Consider the following 21,156-nt stretch of genomic DNA (forward strand, 5'->3'; position numbering starts at 1 on the left):
GTTTATGTGAAGAACTAGGAAAAGTGGGGTGTGGCTGGAGCATCACAAGGGAAAGAATGCATTGGATATTTATTGATTGCTTACTGAGCATCAATATCCCCTTACTTGACATCTGTACATCTTTTTTAGTGTTAAGATCTTTTACCTGTTTTTAATTGGGTTGTTCATTTTCTTATTGTTGAATTTCAAGAATTTTATCTGTAGTTGGGTAATAGTCCTTTATCAGATGTGTCTTTTATAAATATTTTATCCCACTCTGTGGCTTGTTTTCTCCTCTTGACATTGTCTTTTGCAAAGTAGAAGCTTTTAATTTTAATAAAGTATATTTTATCAGTTATTTCTTTTGTGGATTGTGCCTTTGACATTGTACCTAAAAAGTCAGTCATATACAAGGTCCTCTAGATTTTCTTCTATGTTCTAGGAGTTTTATAGCTTTGTATTTTACATCTAGGTCTATGATCCATTTGAGTTTTTGTGAAGGGTATACAGTTGTCTAGATTCCTTTTTTGCATGTGAATGTCCCATTGTTTCATCACCCTTTGTTGAAAAGATTATCTTTGCTCCATTGAATTGTCTTTGCTCCTTTATTAAATACTAGTTGACGGTATTTATGTGGGTCTATTCTGGGTTCTCATTTATGTTCCACTGATTTAATTGTCTTTTTAAGTTTTGAAGTTGGGTAGTGTCAGTCCTCTTACACTGTTGAATGAACTGTTCTGGGTTTGCCTCTCCATATAAACTTCAGAATTAGTTTGCTGATATCCACAAAATAATTTGCTGGGGTTTTGATTGGGATTGTAATGAATCAATAGATCAAGTTTGGGAGAATTGACATCTTGAAAATATTGGTTTTTCCTATCCATAAATATTTAGTTCTTCTTTGATATCTTTCATCAGAGTTTTATAGTTTTTCTCATACATATTTTATATTTTGTTACATTGATACCTATGTATTTAATTTAGTAGGGTGCTAATGTTAATGGTAATGTGCTTTTATTTTCAAATTCAACTTGTTCACTGTTGGTATATAGAAAAGTGTGAGGTAATAAGAAAATATATGTATTGGTCTCTGCCCACAGGTCCTGGCACAGAACTCTTAAAACCCTTGTAATGTTCTAAGTGGTAAGAGCACTAGGAGCACCTTTTGTTCTAATGACTCTGGGTGGGCTCCTGGATGGGGTGATCGCTAGAAAGACTAAGCCATGATTAGAAACTTGAAAATTTCAGCCCTGTTCCTCCATATCACCCACTTCTCCAGGGAGGGGAGAGGGGCTAGAAAAGGAGTTAATAATTGATCATGCCCGTGTGAGGAAGCCTTCATAATAATCCAATAGTATGGGTTTTAGAGAGCTTCCATGTTGAACACATCCATGTACTGGAAGGGTAACACACCCAAACTTCATAGAAACAGAAGCTGTGTGCTCAGGACCCTCCTAGATCTGGCCCTGCGTATCCTTCATCTGGCTGTTCATCTCTATCCTTACCATATCCTTTGATAAGCTGGTTAAACCTAAGTGTTTTCCTGAGTCTGTGAGCAACTCTAATCAATTAATGGAACCCAAGGAGTGGGTCCTAGGAATCTCTGTTTGTAGCTGATCAGTCAGAAGTGCTTAAACTTGTGATTGGCATCTGAACATTTTCTTTTTGGTCACATCCTAGATTATTAAAAATGGCTCTTTTAAATATTAAGAGGAAAAGCTGCAATTTGAAAAATTTGTCTGTAGTCTCAAATCAGAAAACAGTTAGAACCACTAATTTTTCAGTATAAACTTCAAATGCTAAATACTGACTGAGTAGTTGTGAATAAGCATATTTTCAGTGATCTCTCTTTTGTTCATTTATTTTCTATTGAATATTTTTTATCAATAACTTAAGCTATTAAATAATAATTAATTTTGATGACTATATTAAAATATTCACTTAGCTTTTGCATTATGAAAAGATTATGCTTCATAAATTTCCATACTAAATTATGTATTTTTTACTAGAGACAAATCTTCTTTATAACATAATAGACTATTATATTTCAAATGTATAGTTTAAGACTGACCTGTAGATGGAGACGAGGCTCATGTAAATCTAAGGAGAGATAGATGCCTTAGTGGATTTATGTAAAAGGATGAAAATTGTCTCTTTTTAGGCACACATGAAACTGTGTCTCATGAGCATGCTTGTCCTTTTTCCCCAGAGGATCCTGGGCCAGGGCTACTGGATTGTGCTGTGTATCATGCCCTGGTGGCCTCTGTCGCTCTAGACAGCATTACAGTCAGTGACCATGCTGCTAAAAAGTGAGAGAATTGTATTAACTTTGAGAGTTCCAAATCCAAGTAGTTGAAAGGATGATAATTTAAATATGTACATATTTAACAGACAATTTTTAATATTTCAAATAATCTAGTTATAAAGATTTTGTATTTTTAAAGGTAATCTTGATTTTTAACTTTAAGAAACATTCTTGTCTTTTTATTTTCCTTTTCAGAAGCTAATTAAGTTTAGTAACATTGGTTATATCACTTATTTAAAACTTGTAACCATTAATTGCCCCAGAGATAATTTTATTTTTATTTTATACTGTTTTGTGATTTTGTCCAGAGCATTTAAATTATTGGTTTGTGATAAGATGGGATTCTATCTTTGTGGAGCAAAGTTAAACAGACGAAACTTAGTTGTTAGATTAAAGTAGGTATTCCAGCTCTGAATGCTGGGTTCACTATTATGGCCATCATGAAGAATTCCCGATACTATCTGTGAGCAGAATTCATAACCTCTGCTGTTTGTCTGAGTAAACGTCAGAGCACTCAAGGAGATAGTGATATTTAACAGACTACCCCATACCAGAAAAGGAGGGGAAAAGGAGAAAAGGGCACAATATTTATGACTCTAGGAACTATAAGTTGTAATTTAATGAGATCAAAGCATGTGCTGTTTATTTGCTGCACTAACAGTTTTAAATAAAATGGTTAGAAAACAGACAATACTAAAAGTTCAGGATATTTAAAAGCTATAAAGGCTATAAAATCACAAGCATATTTTCAGTGGAAAATCATTTCATGGAGGTCTCTTAATTTATTATGCTCTTAAGATTAAGTAATTAATATATAAGAGAAAAAGACATAAGCAGTTAGTTTTTACTTTTGACAGTCATATACTAGGTTTTCACCCCACCTCCCCCTTCCCACATCCCTGTTGTTTCATAACAATTATTGTAATAGGAATTGATGCACTTTAGAGAATCTCCTGTAAAATTTGGCTGATAAAACAGCTCCATGTATTTAGTTGTTGAAAAATGTAGCCTTTTAAAAGTTGAAGTATATTAGTCAAGTTTCTCAATTGTGAGATGATTTTGTCAGGAAAGGAATTTGGATGTTGTTCATCTTAGACTCAGAAACAAGGGAAGCTATGCAGTATCCAAGACCACAGCCTAAAACCAACTTCCACTACTGAGTACTGTGCACTGCAGCTTGTACATCACTGTTGACCACAGTGGGAGAGCTGCTACTGCTGCAATGCTATCACTTTTCCCATGGAAGCTTGGAGTTCCTAGCACCTACCTGCTGTCTGCCAGCAAATGGATTTGCAACATTTCTTGTTCTTTGTAATACTAGTTCCTGATCCAGTAATGAAGACAAGTGCATCTGATTAGCAGAGTCTGGTCTCATGCTTAGAAAGCTGGCATTTCCTACTTCTCTGGTGGCCTCTTATATTGTAGAGCTCCTAAAATCCAAAGGGAGTTCAGATCCTGTGTAGTCAAGAATGTGAAAATCAACCCTAACTGGTTTGGCTCAATGCCTAGGGCGTCAGCTGGTAGACTGAAGAGTCCCAGGTTTGATTCTGGTCAAGGGTACGTACTTTGGTTGCAGGTTCTCCGGCCCTGGTTGGGGTTTGTGCAGGAGGCAACCAATCGATGTTTCTCTCTGTCTCTCCCTTACACTCTCTCTAAAACATCAATGGAAAAATATCCTCGGGTGAGGATTAACTAAAAAATAAAAAAACTTAAAAGAATGTGAAAATCAGATCTTTGAGTATTTAACATAGGCAGCATACAGAGGACAGCAGTAGGGTAAGTACACAAGTATAGTAAGAGAAGCTTTTATTTCAGGATTTTATGTATTTGGATGGTATCTGTTAATCTCAATGGACATGTAATTTCACAAATTAAGGCTTCTTTTATATCCTCTCAAATTCTATCCTGTATTATGAGGCCAGAATTATTTTTCTGAAATGAAAATCTTTTTATGTTGTTCTATTCAAAATCCTTCAATGCTTAATTCTTCATTGCCTGTAGGATAAAATTAAAACTCTAGTTTGGCCTGCAAATCCCTTTCAATATTTGGGTTCTGCCAAATTTCTAGCCACTGTTACCAATATTCTACTCTTCCCCCTTACCTATAACATATGAGTTCTAGCTATATCATATTAATTTTGTTTCCCTGAAAAAATCATGTTCTTCCATGTTTCTGTACATTTTTGCATGTAGAATATTTTTGCTTAGAATATCTAATCCTTTTTTGTCTTTGCAAATTTATCTTTTAAAGATTCAATTCATATACTACTTTTCTATGTAATGCCTTCTTGATGCCCTTAGCCAACTGTGTTCTTCGTGCTTCTATGCATTCCATAATATAGCACTCATCACATTATATTGTAATTATTTCTTACACAAATTTTTTCTTATTAGATGCTAATAAACTTGGGAATTTAATCATCTCTATATATCAGAAGATTTTTGTTGGATAAGTAACGAAAGAAAATATCCTACTTCTGGTTGGTTAGTGCATTTAGTTAGCATGCTCCTTTTAAGAGCAAAGATCATGCATTGTACCCCTATGTCATTGTGTTTGCATATTCTATAGTCACTAATAATGTTCTCACCTTGGCTAATTACCTTGCAATAGAACAAGAGGAAATACACCTTGATGGACCTGGGAGTAGTATTATCTTGATATATGAAATATAGTAAATTATACTGATAGGTTTAAAATTGGCTTTAAAGCTGTCAGAAAAGTACCTTGCTTTGATGAAATATGCATACTGAATTTTTTGTTTCATGTTTCTTTTCTTAAGGAACTAAAAAAAGTAACCTCAGACTTGATAAAGTCCAAAGTCACATGGCAACATAAGATGGGAGAAGAAAACATCAATTTAACAATTAAAGAACAAAAAATTCAGGAACTTCAAGAAAGACTCAACATGGTATTTAATTAATATATTCATGTTTATAAATTTTATATTCTCATAAAATTTATGAGAATTTCATGATTATAATATAAAAATGTTCCTTCTTTGTAAAGTTAATATACATAGAAAAAACAGTACTGTGAGTCTTTTTTTAATTATTAGATTCTTGCCATTATCAGCAAGACTTTAAGACAATAAAATTTGGTCATAGTAATTTGCACTTTAACATGGTGTCAGATTATCTTAGGGTATAGTGGTGTCTCCTGAAAAGCTTTTGGAGATGAGAAATTCTATTAAGTGAACATGGACATGTATAAGTCTGTGCCAGCCTATATTGGTTATATAATACCATCTTTAGTTCAGTAGAGTCACTGTTTCAACAGCAGACAGACGTTGGCAGTTATGACCCACCCAAATTTGTTGAGCACTGAATTGAATGTAGAATTTACTGAATTTTCTATCATAACCTAAAATTGTTCAAATTTTTTAAGGAATTGGAATTAAATAAGAAGATTACAGAAGAGATTACTCATATTCAAGAAGAAAAACAGGCAAGCAATCATAAGATATTTTGGAAGTCAATAAATATTTTAAAAACCAGATACAATGTGGGAAATAAATAATAGATGAAATCATGCCTATGTCAGTTCCTAGCACATAGTGAGCCCTCAGTTAGTGAGTATTGAATGGAGACATATGTACATTTTGAGCCAGGTCTCTCATATACTCCCATCTATACTAATAAAAGCCTAGGGGGACCTTGCGCACGACATCATCACAAGATGGCTGCCACAAGGTGGCCACCACAAGATGGCCACATGCACAGTGGAGGCGGGGCCCGGTGACCACTCCATGTGGTGAGGCCTGGGGTCCCATGGCTCCACACAGCATGGAGGAGGCCGGTCCCGGTGGAGGAGGCGGGTTGCGGCAGGGGAGGGCAGTTGTGGGTGATCAGGCCAGCAGGGGAGGGCAGTTGGGGGCGATTGGGCCAGCAGGGGAGTGGTTAGGAGGCAATCAGGCTGGCAGGCAGGTGAGCAGTTAGGAGCCAGTGGTCCCGGATTGTGAGAGGGATGTCCAACTGCTGGTTTAGGCCCGATCCCTAACCGGCAGTCAGACATCCCCTCAGAGGTCCCAAATTGGAGAGGATGCAGGCCGGGCTGAGGGACACACACACCCCGCCCCTGCCCCTGCACAAATTTCGTGCACCAGGCCACTAGTTAAATAATAAATTGGGTCCTGGCTGGTTTGTGCAGTGGTTAGGGCATCAGCCCGAGGACCAAAAGACATGTATCTCAGTTGCAGGTTCATCCCTGCCTTGGCCTTGGTCGCAATGGATGTTTCCCTCTCTCTCTCCCTCCCTGTTTCCCCACCTCCCTCGCTCCTACTCTCTCTAAAAGTCAATGGGAAAAATTATCCTCGGGTGAGGATTAAAATAAATTAATTAATTAATAAGGAGATATGGGGAGTAGGTCGTCAAAGGTTACAAACTTCTAGTTATAAGATGAGCAACTTCTGGGGATTTAATGTACAGCATGACTTTAGTTAACATACTGTATTATATACTTGAAACTTGCTAAGAGAGTAGATCATACATGTTCTCACCACACACACACAAAATGGTAATTATGTGAGCTGAAAGAGATGTTAACCTTATTGTGGTAATAATTTCACAATATATACTTGTATCATATCATTACCTTGAACACCTTAAGCTTACACAATGTTTATGTTAATTATATCTCAGTAAAATTGGAGAAAATATTACATTTAAATATTTTTTAAATGAATAAAAATAAATCAGTTTTCCCTTGATATTTTAGACCATGGTACTCTGGCAGATAATTATTAAAATGTATGTATGCTTAAAACATGATTATGGGACAATATACTCATTTGAATCTATATTTATCATATTCTTCTATTTTTTTTTAAAAAAATGGCATATGAAAGAAAACTGCTCCCGTTTTTTTGTTTGTTTGTTTTCTATCTTTTGCTTTTCCTCCATTTGATTCTGAATGCATTCCATGGCATCCTAGGCCATTGGTAATATGAGATTTTAGAAGGGATAAGTTTACTAGTTTGGGGGCAAGCCAACAAAAGTTTTAGTCTTGAATTCTTAACATTTTGCAATAGTGTCTCAGAATCCATGGTCCATTTCAAAGAACTTTAATTATTTTGAGGAACTCTTAGAAATGATACCTTGTAAGAAATCATGTAATATAAATTCATTCAGATATTAAATTAGTAAAATGTGTCATTAGCTTTTTTCAGTATATTATGATGTTAAAATTAAACTATGAAGATAAGTTAAGAAACTAAAAAAAAATTTTTAAAGAGAAACGTACTTATTATCTTAAAGTTTTTAAAATTGACATATCATATTTATACATTTTTTAAAGGATATCATCATTTCTTTTCAACATATGCAGCAATTACTCCAGCAACAGACCCAAGTTAATACTGAATTGGAAGCAGAATTGAAGGTGCAAAGAGAAAATAATCAGGTTATATTTATATATTTTTTAAAGTATATTTCCATCTAATGAGCTCTGCCTATTTAATTGCAGTCATCTATCTAACCTTATCTGAGATCATTTTAGATTTTAGGAACAAGATATGGCCTCCTTAATCAACTTGCTATCAATGTCTAAAGTAAAGAGCATACTTTTAAACATTGAAGTCACTAGGTAAATGTTCAATTGTATTAAGTATCTGATTTAATTTTGTAATACATTGAATGTGATTTTTTTTTTTTGTCTTAGAATTGTGGCCAACATCACAACTGAAAATAAGGTGACAAGTACACCATATTCTAAGGGAGCAATCAGTGAGCTCCTAGGAATTGGGACAGATCCCTCTTTACAGAAATACTAGTATGATAGAACTGGCCCTGTTACCTCAACATTCACTCATCATCTTCTTTCCAGTATTAGTAAGAAAGTGATTGAGGAGGGGAGGAAGTTATGGTCACTGATGTTTGGGAGTGAGGGTTCAATAAGCAGCTTTTTTTTTCCCTTCCTAATGGAGGGGTACCCATTTCCCCTCACAAAGGTAAGAGAAGGAGTCTATAGGAAAATCACTTGTAAAGATTGGGGTACAAAAAGGGAAGGGCAGACTGCCCTCTTGTTTCTTAGATGGATAAGAAACCTTAATGTTCACTCGGGTGTTGCTAGTAGAGTGAGATAGGTTGATGTGGAAGGACTTGACATGTTTCTTAAGGTTTGGAAGTGTACCAAGAACTTGCGGATTAATGCTCAGTTATGGTCTAGACTCTAGAAATTTCAAGGAGGAAAGTCTTTAGAATAATCTGTGCCAATGGGGCTTGAAGTGTATTATGCTTGTTCCAATACTGAACGTGCCTGGAAGGATGCAGAAGAGAGAACTTGGATGGTGCCTTGGCTCCACAGGAAGGACCATGGAGGTTAGTGGAAGGGTAGGAACTGCCCTGCTTGCTACTGGGCCAAGTGATGGGATGTACAGCTTAGGAAGAGCTGGGGACCTGTTCCACTGGGGTGGCCAGTAGAAGGATTTATGCCCCTCTAAAGGAATTCTTGGGAATCCAGGGTGATGCTGAACATTTCCTAAGAAAACTACAATCACCTCCTGTGTAAAGACCACCATTAGCAGAAGCCAGGGCCAGCCTCATGGGTATGTAACCAATGCAGTTGCATAGGGACCCAGTCTCAGAAGGGCCTTGTGCTTCAGGTTTAGTGTTCTGTGGTTCCTGTCTTTATGAATTTTTATCTTTGAATTTATATTTTGTAAATTAAGTCTGATAATGGCACTGGGGGCTTGGAGCCTCAGCTCAGGTGTTCTCCTGTTTCCCACTGCCTCCCAGGACCACTTCCTGGCTGCTGGCTCTTCTACCCTTCTGCGCCCTGGGCCCTGCTTGGCCTCATCCTCCCTGCTCCTGTCTCGAGACTGCTGTTGCAACTAGCTCACATTGGTGGTGAGAGGCCTGTATTCTACTGTTGTCCTATACCCCTGCTGGAAGCCCAGATGCAGGAGAGAGGGTCTGAGTGGAGTGCATGTGGCCTGCAGCATTCTGTATCCTGGGTGGTAATATCTTGGCATTCGGCATGTTAGATAGGTGACTTGGCAGGAAATGAGTTCCCAGTTCAGGTACTGAGGTGCATCTCTGCCTGGCAGTTGCAATCCCTTGAGGGTTACCCATCTGCCATGGGTTGGGCAAAGGGCCCATGAGACAGGAGATTGACTTCCATCACCCACAGCCAGGACATACCACTTGCAGGAGGTAGAACTCAGTAACTGGTAGCTTATACTTATGCTGAGTAAAGTGGCAAGGCCTTTAGGCATCTGTGAGGATCTGCATTTGCCCTGTGAGTATCCTTCTGCCCGGGGACCATGGCATTAAATAGAAAATAAAAAGCCCCATGATAGGTTGATGGGGATAAGAGAGGAAGGGAGGAGGTACGGACCATGAAGAAAGAAAAAACTTTTGTAATATCTGTAATAGCACTTTTTCCCCTGCTTTTTTTTTTTTTTCCATTTTGTACCGGGCCTCACAAATTATGCTGAATCCATCACCATTGAATGGAACCAAACCTAACCTGAGCAGTGCAAGATTTATCTCCTCACCATTGATGTTTTTTGACTAGTCATGCAAAGAAAGTTTTGCCTTCTTTATTTCTCTTGCTTCTATAGGAGTTAGACCTAGAAGAGGAAGGAAGAGGTGTGCTTGAGTCAAACCTCTTACTCCTCTTAACCTCTTCACCTACTCCAATAAAAGACAAGTAGAAATCATTTCTCTGAAAGTCCAGGCATAAGCAAGTATCCCCAATACCTTCTCCACCTACCCTACAGATGGATAATTTGGAACCATTTCTCTGATATGTTGAACCTCCTCCCAAGAAATATGTGATGTAGTTTATCCACATTCTTTATGAGTAGCAGTTATCAGACTTGTCTTAATACATTTAAAGGAGTTGAAACCTCAGTTTTTAGGATGAAGAAAATATTAGAGATTAGCTAGTCTAATCATCATTTCATGATGAGCTATAGATCCAGAAAGTATAAGCATGTAGTTCAAAGTCTCATAATTAGTGGCAAACCCAGGATTAAATATTTGTCCTGATTCTATTCCGGCACTATTTCTACATTACATTGTTAGTATTTTTCCTAGACCTGTGAGAGCTGCCACTTTTGTTAGATCTGTTATATGAAAACCACAACTTTTAAATTGCTTTGCATGCTTTCTAAATCCAATGTTTATGTATCATTGAATTCTACAGAGCCTAGAGTAGTTACAGATATATATATAGTCATGTGTTTCTTTGAGTTCATGATGACTGTAACTATGGTTCCAGGATCTTTTAACGACACTACTAAAACCTTGGGTACTCCAAATGCCTCTCTTTAACTAGCACCATTATTATCCGTGCCTTGATAATATATAGAGAAACTAGATTTCATATAGTAAAATATCAAAGTATTGGCAAAAACAGGATAGAATTGTCAGCTTTTTATTTGGATAAGTAAGGACATTAAAAAATAACCAATACCATCTATCATCTTATTCATTTTATGAAAGAGAACATTTTTAACACTAAAACTATCCTACCTAATAATAGACAAATATGCAAATTGACCGTACCTTCGCCATACCCACAATTGGCCAGGAGGCGCGGGGGGTCGAGACTTAGGGTGGCCGGGGTAGCTGATTGGGCCGGTGGGACGCTGAGCTGCGTCGCCAGCAGCGGCACGAGTTCAGCGTCGGCGCCATGTCTGTGCTGTGGCACAGAAGGGGCCTCTGGGGCAGCGAGCTGACGTCCCGCCGCGCGGACCATCAAAAGCAGGGGAGCTGAGTGCCTGTCCGCTCAGGCAGCAGGCCTTTCAGAAGCCTCCGCCACGCCGGAGGCTTCTGAAAGGCCTGGTGCACCAGCGATCGAAAGGAAAGCGTGGGAGCTGGGTGCCTGTCCACTCAGGCACCAGCGATCGAAAGCGAAAGCGTGGGAGCTGGGTGCCTGTCCACTCAGGCACCAGGCCTTTCAGAAGCCTCCGCGGCGCCAGAGGCTTCTGAAAGGCCTGGTGCACCAGCGGACAGGGACCCAGCTCCCCATGATCAAAAGCAAAAGCGTGGGAGCTGGGTGCCTGTCCACTCAGGCACCAGGCCTTTCAGAAGCCTCCAGCGCCTGGTGCACCAGCGGACAGGCACCCAGCTCCCCTGTGATCGAAAGCGAAAGCGTGTAGGGCACCCTACACGTGCATGATTCAATCATGCACTGGGCCTCTAGTAGTAAGAATATAATCTCAGGTAAAAGGACAGTCTATTACAAGAAAAGACATATGATGCCATCCAATTGACATTTTTTGCCATGGACTAGTGAAATTTTGCCGTGCTTGTTTGCATTCAGTGCTTGTTTGCAAACTGGTGCTGGAGAACCTCTGCTATATAGCATAGGAAAATATTGATGTAGAACTGTTGCTGAGGATTATGCTGCATAGATATCTCAAGTGTTTTCTCGAGCATTCTAATTCCACCTGTACTAAAAGGGATCATTACTCTTCATAATGGCCTACTGTGTTTCAGCGCTCTGCAGTCATGCTGCTATCTGTCTATTTTTATTGTACAGTTTGGAGCATAGAGAAATAATTTCTCATGATGGAGAATATTTTATACTATGATTTAACTATAGTTTAGTCAGATATAAGTATAGTTATACTGCTATAGGTATAGTGTTAATAAGAATAATTTACTTAGTTTGCTGCCATAGTCATAGTATTAACCAGGATAATTTACTCAGTTTTGGGTATGTTAAAATATTAACAGGTGGTTTTATTTTGACTTTCTACAATATCCATTTTTTCAGCTAGGGTTTTAGATTGTTAATCTAGATGCAAACAATGCTATATAATAAAAGTGTAATATCCAAATTGACCAAATGGCAGGACAACCGGTTGGTAGGGGGTGGGACCAGTGAACAGGCAGCTCCAGGCCAGCCAAGGCAAGTGCCAATGGGCAGAGGGAGGGGATGGCGATCGTGCGGGGGGGGGGTGGGGGGTGGGGGATCGGCGGGCTGCAGCAGCAAGGGGTGGGCCAGCCGCTCATGGGCCAGAGCAGTTCCCTGATCACCCACCCAGTTGCCTCTGGCAGAGGGAGGCCAGACTGCGGCTTAGGCCTGCCCTAAGCTGTCAGTTGGATATCCCCTAAGGGCTCCCGGACTGCAAGAGGGCACAGGTCAGGCTGAGGGGACCCCCTCCCCCCAAGTGCACGAATTTTCATGCACCGGGCCTCTAGTACCAAATAATCTCCTGATAGAGTATACCTTCCAATAGAACAGTAAATTTTCACTACTATAGCATAAAAGCATAAAAGAGTATCTGGCACATACTAGGAGCTCGTTAAATGTTTAGTTCTTTATGAGCTAGAGGAGAATCTTCATGTTAAAACTGTAAAATTATGTTTCCAGAATTTTGCCTGCAGATTGACATTTTAGATATAATTGAGAACTCTATATAGATGAAATACTGTGAAGCCTTTAAAATGAGATAGGTCTATATATAATGATATGGAAAGTAAGCAAGACATATTAATTTTTTCAAAACAGATGCAGAATAACACGGTATGTATAGTACTATATTCTTTATGCTTATATACAATTTCTGGAAGGGTACACAAGAAACAGCCTGAGTGGTTACCTCTCAGGAGGAGAATTAGAAAACCTTACCTTTTCTTTTTGTGGCTGGAAATGTTTACCCTGAATGTACATAGCTTTAATAATGATCAACAAATGAACTTAAAAATTCCAGATATAGTAGACATGTAGGTAGAGTTCTTACTACTTGTCTTTTTACAGAGGTTCATTTGGCTTATCAGCAGACATTAGAGAAACCTAATAATATTGATGACACTGACACTAATAGCTTTAAAACCCGTGTCTTAGAAAACACTTAGTAGTGGTTTTAGTCTTTAAAGGTTTTTCTGGGGGGAGAGAGGGTAGTGTGATGGTGTTTATATTATGTTATTTTATAAAGTAATAGGTTAATAGAGTAAATATTAAAACTCTACTTAAAATGTGTTAATTTGAATTTAAAAATTAAAATTGTATTTAAGGGCTCTCTAGCCAGTTACTTTCTAAAATAAACAGATATGGAAAAATGTTCTGTGGTAGTTAAAAATTTTTAGTAGTGTTATATGCTGGATTATGCTACATTTCATATTTTTCAATGCTGTAGTTTATATTACTTTTTCAGTACATTAAAACTTATGTGGTGAAACTGAATAATGGCAATGTTTTTATATCCTTTTATAGTCATTTCTTTTTCATAACCTCCCCCTCTTTCCTGTTAACTAAACTATAAGCACCTTTCTGTTAATTTATGAAAATTATTGTTGAGATAGCACATTATCACTGATCTGTATGGCACTTGCAGCATGTTAGAAGCAAAGGTCCAAGCAACATAAAACACATCAAAATTCATTAATGTGGTATTGATTATTTTTTGGATAATTAATTTTATTGCAGACCCTTGAAAGAGATAATGAGCTGCAAAGGGAGAAGTTAAAAGAAAATGAAGAAAAGTTCCTTAATCTTCAAAATGAGCATGAGAAAGCACAAAGAACTGGGAAAAAGCATGTAGGTTTATTAAATACTTAAATATTTTTGAATAGTTTCAGACATTTAAAATAACTATTAAATGCTAAGGAAATATTGAAAAATAATGTAGGAATAGTCAGACACATTTTCTTCTTGCACTTATATTTCTAAGAAGTGAATGCTTTTTAAAAAGCTAAATTTAATAAAATTTCCTGTATTGCTTTTATGCATGAAAAACCACACGTGTGTATGTGTGTAATTTGAATGACTTCCCATATGTAACAGAAAAATTAATTTACCTTTTTATAAAACCATTAATAGTATTATAGTAAATCATTAAAATAAAGAATTATATAGGTATTATTATTGGCTGATCTATTTAGCTTTCCTCAGCAGTTATGTTGAGATGTATTAAAGCCATGTTTAGAACATGTATATCGTAGTTGAGTTCTATAGTGTTAACATTTATCTATATAATAGAGGAATATGCAAATTAGCCAGGACACCGTAATGTCACAACCAAACAGCAGGGGACCTGAGGCTGCATGGTACCTGGCCGGAGCGAGGGACCTCAAGCCATGCCTCCCGCCCCATGGGGCTTGACAATGGACCTCAGGTTGCGCCCCCCGTCCCGGCACCAGGCTGGGGGACCTCAGATCACACCCCGTACCCAGCAGGGCTTGACAGGGGACCTCAGGCCACATCCCCACCCCGGCACCGGGCCAGGGGACCTGAGGCTGGGCCCCCCGCCCAGAGGGGCTTGACGGGGTGGGGCCGGCCGGATCTGGGTCTTACCTAATGGGGGTGGGGCCAGCCGGGTCTGGGTCTCCTGCATTTTCGAGTCGCGGGAGGGTGGTGGGCGGGTACTTGACTCTAGGTCCCGCGGCGCACCCCAGACTAACAGGAGGGAGATTTTCATATATATTTTATTAATTTTCTTTAATCTCTGACACTTCTATTATAGAGAAAGAGCAAATAGCAATATTAAAATATTTCCTCTAATTCTTTTTAATGTGCATGAATTTCGTGCACTGGGCCACTAGTTTTATCATAAGACTTGATGTTACAAACATGGCTATTTTCTTAAACCACATGTTTGCTACTAAATGTTAATTTTAGTGAAGTAGGTAATAAAAGTGTAAATGATGTAAAGTGTAATATAAAGATTCACTTTAAAAATTGGTGAACCCCAAAATTGATTTTTCTATTTTAATATCTATTTCATTGCCTTTCAGTTGTTTTACAAGAATAATATAATAGCAAGTTACTATTTATGAGTTTATGAAATCTGTATTTTGGGAAAGTAAGATTGTATTTTAGACTGTTGTGCTAATTATACTGTTACTCTAATAATATACTAATATATTTTTACTAATCTACTTAAATCTAAATACCAACTTGATAAAATTCAATGAAGACGATTTTAGTATAAATTGTTATATAAGTAACTCTTGATTTTTCAGTTTCTCACATACAGTGGGTTCCCCTTTCAGTTTTATGCTGGTTTCTTTTGCTTTGTAGAAGCTTTTTATTTTGATGTAGTGCCATCTGTTTATTTTTTCCTTAGTTCCTTTACCCTAGATGTATCCGTAAACATACTGCTATGAGAGATGTCTGAAGATTTTGCTACCTATGGTTTCTTCCAGGATTTTTATGGTTTCATGACTTAATTTATTTTATCCATTTTGTGTTTATTCTTGTATATGGTATACTAGTAAGTTGGTGGTCTAGTTTCATTTTTTTGCATGTATCTGCCTAATTTTCCCAATACCATTTATTATTGAAGAGACAGTCTTGACTCCATTGTATGCTTTTGCCACCTTTGTCAAATATTGAGCATAATGGCTTGTGTCGATTTCTGGGGTCTCTGTTCTGTTCCATTGACCTATATGCCTGTTCTTGTGCCACTACCAAGCTGTTCTGTTTACAGTGGCTTTTTAGTATAACTTGATGTCTGGTATTGTGATCCCTCCAACTTTGTTCTTTCTCAAGATTGCTGCAGCTATTTGGGGTCTTTTTGGTTCCATATAAATTCTTGGAGTATTTGTTCTAGATATGTGAAATATGCTGTTGGTATTTTAATAGGGTTTGCATTGAATCTGTAGATTGCATTGGGTAGTATGGACATTTTAATGATGCTAATTCCACAAATTCATGAACATAGTATATTCTTCCACTTGTTATATCTTCCTCTATTTCTTTTTTCAATGTCCTGTACTTTTCCAAATACAAGTCTTTTACTTCATTGGTTAAGTTTATTCCTAAGTATCTTATTTTTATTTATTGCAAAGGGTAAAAGGGATTGTTTGTTTTCTCTTTTTGAGAGTTCATTACTGGTATATAAAAAAAGCCATAGTTTTTTGAGTGTTGATTTTGAATTCTGCTACATTAACGAATTCATTTATTAAATACAGTTTCTTGGTGGAGCCTTTAGGGTTTTCTATGTACAATATCATGTCGTCTGTGAATGAGTTTTATTTCCCACTTTCCAATTTGGATGCCTTTTATTTCTTCTTCTTGTCTGCTGTCAGTGGGAGCCCGCGCCACCGCCTATCAGGGTTCTCTCCGGCTAGTCTTCAGTTGATTATTCAGAATTTTTTGTATTTTAGTTGTAATTCCACTTTTATCAACACAATTTAAATGTTTTATACTTCTTTTTAAATTTTATTTTGTTGAAAGTATTCAGATGTCCCCCATTTTCCCCTCTCCACTCATCTCCCCCCCCCCCCATTGTTTTATAACTTTGAATCTGTTTTTACATTAAAGGAACCTTTTCCATTTTACACTAGAATCTTCCAGAAGTAAATACTGAAAACAGTGAAATATCAATGGGAAAATTACAAAACATCATACAGAAATATAATTCTAGGCAAGAAATAAGGGAAGAAATAAGGGAAGAAAATACAGTGAGTTTTTGTTTAGAAACTGAATATAGAGAAAAGGAGGAAAAGAAAGAAGGACCACTTACAGAAGAAATCATTATAGAAGGTAACCTAAAATTATATTGATATTTTCTAATTTGTATATTGAGCTTTCTAGGGGGATTCAATTATAGCTTTTGCTTTGAGGACATTGTAACGTAGTTGTAGAAATACGTTATTTATATATATCTTAACAAAACAGGGTCCCTTTGTGCTATTCTTTTACAATCAATATTTTTTGGGGAAAAGTACATTTCTGCCTTTTCATCACTTTTCTTTTTGCATTCTGGTTTATGCCTTCACTGTTTTGCTGAGAATAACCTATGGGCTTCCAGTAACCTTCTGATGATCAGACCTAGAGCACGTTACATCAAATGACCTTTCTAAAACTGTTCAAATAATTTACTAATTCATCCAGCTTGAAAAAGAGTTGTTTAAAGACAGTAACATGCAAGGTTTGTCCTTGACTAATTAATTCTTTGAAAGTGTTCAAAACTAGGCTGAACAACCACTTGGTGGAGATGTTGTAGAGAGAATGGTCAAACTAAAAAAGCCTTACAAGCCATGAACTTTATATTCCAGATTATTGTGATTAATTATACCTAATTTTTTAAATCTATGGTTGGAACCCAAATGAATAAAAATTAATGTCTTAAGTAGACATTTTATATACTTGGCCAAAAGTATTCCAAAATCAAAATATATTTACAAGGTAGTAAATTAAAAAAGTGATGATAGTATTGAAGAAGCCAGCTAGCAATTTCTGGATCTAAGTAGTAATAGAAATTACGGGTATAAAGTGTTAGGATAAATTGATTTTATCTAATCAGCTATGTGTTATATGGACTTGACTAGAGAAATAAAAATCATTTTTATAATACTCTTAACATCTCTTGTTTTAAACCAAAAGTACTTTTGTTGTAGTGTATAAAAATTTACTGTGTTCTCATGACAGATATACAGCATATTGAAAAAATCCCCAAGAATGAAATTGATCCTAGTGTACCTCAAGACAAGAAGCAAAGTGAAATCTCTATAAGCAAAACCCTCTGCATAGAAAAAGAATTAATCAGTCAAGGACAAACCTTGAATGTTACTGACTTTAGAAAAGCAGTTACTACAGAAATAAAAGACAAGGTGGGCTTGGAAAGAGACAATGAATCTACAGAATTTAAATCACCAAATAATTATTTTTTAGAGGCAGATATATCAATGGAAACAGAGAGCATACACCTAGAAAAAACTGAAGGATTCGATGTTCACCGTGCAGATTTACATCTGGAGGTTGAAAGTAACAGAATATCATTTAACAGTGTCTTAAATGAAATGGCTCACAGTACAAATCATAAAAAAGATGTTTCTGAACAACAGTTTAGATTGCTTCCAGAGACTCAAGAAAATGCCACAAAGAAGAAAATTACAAACAGTGACCAAACTAAAACAGATTTGGATTCATCTCTGGATATAAAAAAGAATCCTGGTCAGTGTCAAAAATACAATTTACATGACTCAAGTAACATTACATTAGATGATAAACCGTATAAAATAGAACAAATACAACTGGTAAATAAAAAAAGTGAGTGCAGCACACCGCCATTTAAACAAACTTCAGATGTTCAGCAAATCTGTAAGGATACTTCAGAGAAACCTGGACTAACTATTCCCTATGACGTTGCACTTGAATGCCCCATTTCATCAGCAGTTTTCAGTGATAATTTGAAAGCATTTCTTAAGAATTCAGATACAAATGTTAATATTATGCCTATGTTAGTGAAACCAAACTCAAGCCCTGGGAAAAGAGCTGTATGTAAAAATCTGAATGACAAACAAAGTCCCTTTAAGAACTGTTTGGGAGATTTAGAAAACAGTATGAACATTTCTCATCTTCAAGTTAACAATGAGAATATACATATTTCACAAGCCAAAGATAAGAAAACTGCTGTTCACATGAAAACTTCCACAGAAATGCAGTTTTCCAATAAAGAGAGTCACGTTGATGAGAATCAGTTAACTGAAGCTTCAAAAAATGACCTTTTCCTGTTTGTGGATGTTAATGAAAGACAGCATACATTGTTAAATAATACTGAAAAAACAGAGTCATTAAATGACATCGTTTCAGGAAAAATTTACAGTGAAGGACAGCTGGAAGAATCATGTTCATTTCACATAAAGCCATCTGGAGATTTAGTAAACAGAAGTGGAAAGTCAGCCTTTGATCTTTCAACTTCGGATAAAAAAACTGAGAAAACTCCAGTATATGTGAATTTTTTAGACCCCAGTTCTTGGTCAAAAGTAAATCAAAATGAAAGTCAAACAGTGAGCACTTCAATTTCTGGCATTCCCTTGTTGCTGAACGAGAGACCAGTAGGTCCCTCAGAAAATGAAAAGATTGTTTCTATGACACTTTGTAAAAATGTGTGTGTGGATGATGTCAGGAAGGATATTGGGCCAGGTAAGAAAACAAGCTTTATGTTTACTTTTAAAATTTGTTATTTCTGTTTAGTATTCTTAGTAAAAATTCTCCAGATTATGTTCAAAATGAAAACATGTATTTATTTTTTTCCTAAACCTAAAATACTCCCTATATAGTAAAAGTAAAGGCTTTATTTAGATGAAAGTGGATTTTTCACCTAAATCTGAACCAGTTTTGTCAACATATACTGAGGCACAATTGCATTTTGGAAATTCAAAAAAAAAGAATCAAGGACAGAAAATAACAAAAACAACCACAGGTCCAGGCGACTAATTTTAAATTAGGAACTGCTACTTCATCTGAGGTCTTTACTTTCTAGAGCAAATGCCGAGTTGATAAGGCTTCTTCCATGTTTATCCCTTACACACACACACACACACCAGAAAAATCACCACCTCTCTCCCTCAGAACCACCTTTTGTCACTTTCTTCCCCCAGTTTTCTCCCTCTTTCCTTCACTTTTCTATTTTATCTGTCCCTTCACCAGCACCACAAATCCAGCTTTTGTTTGACAATCTCAAGGTATAGCATGACTGCATTTCATATCATTGCTATGTCATTGAAACACCTTAAATTGAACCCCTTAACATTATGTACCTATATTACTAATACACTAAAATGCTAAATATTTCAGACTATTGTATTAAAACTACCACATGAAATAACAATGTCCAAATTTTGCTTTAAAAATACACAATAGAAAAATAAGGGGAAAGGTAAATGGATAAAAGTCATATGAATTAATATTGATGGATATTGGCCCTAACCGGTTTGGCTCAGTGGATAGAGTGTCGGCCTGCGGACTCAAGGGTCCCAGGTTCGATTCCGGTCAAGGGCATGTACCTTCGTTGCAGGCACATCCCCAGTAGGGGGTGTGCAGGAGGCATCTGATTGATGACTCTCTCTCCCCCTCTCTTCCTCTCTGTAAAAAATCAATAAAATATATTTAAAAAAAATATTGATGGATATTGAAGCTTGGTAATGGGTACTTGAGATTCATACTCTGTAATTGGGAGTATTCGAAATTTTTCGTATTAACGTGTAGATGCTATATAAATGTAACTTGGAGATAATGAGAAATAGTTTAAGAAGTATGATCATGAGGAAAATGTTTACTTTGCCATTTGCAGTTTCTTAATCAAAGTTGTTTACATTGTTAAAGATTTAGATTTTAAGGGACTTTGCCTATTTAAGAATATGCAGTTAGACCCATTAAAAGAAATGTAGATCACAAGGACAGCTTTGCGTGGCCCTGACTTTAACAGGCTTCTTTTAAAAGGAAAGAGAAAACTTGAGAGAAAAACTGGGAACTAAAAGCAAATTAAGTACTTCTTGCTTACTAGTATGAATGGAGATATAGGAAAAAACAAAACACCAAAGCACTGAAAAACCTCATTTCACAAAATCTATTTTTTCCTAATAAAATGTATTAACTTCAGATTCCATTAATCTTATCAGTCAAGTGCTATGGTTAGTCAAGTGCTATTAGTCAAGGATCTGGTCTAAGGTTGATTGACCATTTTATCACAGTTCTTCTAAATTAAATTTCAGTGATATAAATAGTAAGAATGGAAGGGGAGATGTCTGAAATTCTATAAAAATTCAACTTGTAAAGTCCTCAAACTCATAAAAGTTTAAATATTTTTTAAACTTCGAAGTAGGCATGTTTCTCTACATTACTTTTATCTGTTTATTAAATACTAGACAGCCCTTTGTTGGGTATCTTACGTATAGCCAATTTCTTTTAATCTGAATTGGTAAGATGTTCACTATATAAATGTTTACATGTACAGGCAATGTAGTAACTGGGGAATAAGGATAACATTTTGTTTTATAAGATGTTTATACCATTTCATTCATTTTAATGTGAAATCAGGTTTTAGAAAGTAGCAATAATAAAACTTAATTTTCTGAAATGAAATGTTTAATGTAAGAGCGAAGTCTATGAAAACTATAAAAGATCAAAGTAAAAAGAAAATAGAAATTGTTACTTTTAAAATACAAAAGCATAGAATCAGAGTAAAACA

The 21,156-nt window shown here is 36.5% G+C and overlaps 1 protein-coding gene across 1 annotated transcript in view; it reads left to right on the plus strand.

The window, feature by feature from the left end:
* CCDC73 (coiled-coil domain containing 73) overlaps window positions 1–21,156 on the plus strand; it is a gene marked incomplete at its 5' end in the record, with an annotated part of 60,389 nt that overhangs the window by 33,883 nt on the left and 5,350 nt on the right. Inside the window, 6 exons of the mRNA XM_079788058.1 lie at window positions 5,065–5,193; window positions 5,670–5,729; window positions 7,578–7,661; window positions 13,665–13,775; window positions 16,526–16,724; window positions 17,613–19,109. Of these exons, the coding sequence (XP_079644184.1) occupies window positions 5,065–5,193; window positions 5,670–5,729; window positions 7,578–7,661; window positions 13,665–13,775; window positions 16,526–16,724; window positions 17,613–19,109 (2,080 nt within the window). The remainder of the gene's footprint in view (window positions 1–5,064; window positions 5,194–5,669; window positions 5,730–7,577; window positions 7,662–13,664; window positions 13,776–16,525; window positions 16,725–17,612; window positions 19,110–21,156) is intronic.

This window comes from Cnephaeus nilssonii (assembly GCF_951640355.1).
Source record: "Cnephaeus nilssonii genome assembly, chromosome: 13".
In the NCBI taxonomy this organism is placed as follows: Eukaryota; Metazoa; Chordata; class Mammalia; order Chiroptera; family Vespertilionidae; genus Cnephaeus; species Cnephaeus nilssonii.